The sequence below is a fragment of the Bidens hawaiensis genome, unplaced genomic scaffold (genome assembly GCF_021521415.1).
Source record: "Bidens hawaiensis isolate Kalapana, Puna unplaced genomic scaffold, B.hawaiensis_p1.1 tig00077462_1, whole genome shotgun sequence".
NCBI lineage: Eukaryota > Viridiplantae > Streptophyta > Magnoliopsida > Asterales > Asteraceae > Bidens > Bidens hawaiensis.
This window is the reverse complement of record NW_027503342.1, coordinates 37,263-38,710: the sequence shown is the minus strand read 5'-3', so window position 1 is coordinate 38,710 and position 1,448 is coordinate 37,263. Positions and strand designations below refer to the sequence as shown.

The 1,448-nt window shown below is 35.0% G+C and overlaps 1 protein-coding gene across 1 annotated transcript; it reads left to right on the top strand.

Annotated features, from left to right (window-relative positions):
• The first annotated feature begins 941 nt into the window (after positions 1–941).
• On the top strand, positions 942–1,244 carry LOC143606821 (uncharacterized). Its single transcript, XM_077082462.1, has one exon. The coding sequence runs from the start codon at positions 942–944 to the stop codon at positions 1,242–1,244; it is 303 nt and encodes a 100-aa protein (XP_076938577.1).
• Positions 1,245–1,448: the final 204 nt, after the last annotated feature.

Below are 1,448 nucleotides of genomic sequence, written 5' to 3'. Positions count from 1 at the left end.
TAATTAATTAATTATTATTATTCCTATGATCTTAATGCATATCAATAATAAAATAGTCAAAAACACAAAGTAGATGACCTAATAGCAACCTATCATAATGACAAACAATAATCTAGGCAAATATGGAATAATAACAATTAATCAAACAATCCTAAATATCCATATGCATCAATTTAATATGATTAAACCTTTTATTAAATCATAAAAACCATAACGATAAATAAATTCCAAATCAAAACACAACGTCAAAATAGGTTCATCATAAGCCTAGGCAGTCTATAATTTTTAGCCTAACATCATAAAATAAAACAAAACAATAATAAAGGATTTCATGGTGGAAAACAAAAGAAACGAAAGATTAAAGGCGATAAAACCCGTGGTCTTCGTCCTTGGATGATAAGCACGCCACCGTATGATTCCAAGCCTTCAAAACCTCCAAAAGATCACCTCTTGAGCTCCAAATTTTGTCTATGGCTTTCAGGTTATGATTAGGGTTAAGTTTATGGGTGTTTATATAGACTTTTGAGGCCCATAAACTTAAAATTAGTAGAAGATTCTGTAAATCTAAGCCTATAAACTTAATATTTGTAGAATATTCTAGAAATCTGAGCCCATAGACTTAATATTTCTAGAAGATTCTAAAAAACTGAGCCCAAAGTGCCGCGCGACGGGCCTTCTTCCATTTTGCTTGTTTTCGCCCTCTTTTTGACATGATTGAAATCCGGAACCTAAAATATTCAAATAAATAAGTAATATAAAAATTCTAATAAAAACCGAAAGAAAACTAATAAAATATTATATTAAATATACAAGGGATTTATATATATTTAGCCTTATATCAGAAAGACAGGCACGTGAAGCACTATCTGTTTGAGGCCATTGATAGAGTGACCTTCGAGCAGATCCTTGATCGAAGCACCTCCAAAGCGATCTGGGAATCCATGAAAAAGAGGTATGCTGGGAATGCTTGGGTAAAGAGGTCAATGTTGCAAAAGTTAAGACGGGACTTTGAAGTGTTAGAAATGAAAAACAATGAAACCATACCGGAATATTTCGGTAAGGTTTTGACCATTGCGAAACAAATGAGGAGCAATGGAGAGGTGATCGAAGATGTCAAAGTCGTAGAGAAGATTTTGAGAACATTGAGTGAGAAGTACACATACATAGTAGTATCGATTGAAGAATCAAAAAATGTAGAAGAAATGACGATAGACGAACTACAAAGCAGCCTTTTGGTTCACTAGCAAAAATTCAAGTAGGGTGAGAGGGATGAAGAACAGGCCCTAAAGATGGAAGATGGTGAAGGTACTGCTGGTCATGGTCGTGGAAGAGGCAGGTCTAGTCCACGAGGTAGGGGTCGTGGACGAGGAAGGGTTTCATTCAATAAAGAAACGATAGAGTGCTACCGGTGTCACATATTGGGACATTTCTCTTATGAATGTCCTGGT

Coding starts and splice junctions, on each gene's coding strand:
- LOC143606821 (XM_077082462.1), top strand. CDS start 942: ATGAAAAAGAGGTATGCTGGGAATGCTTGGGTAAAGAGGTCAATGTTG.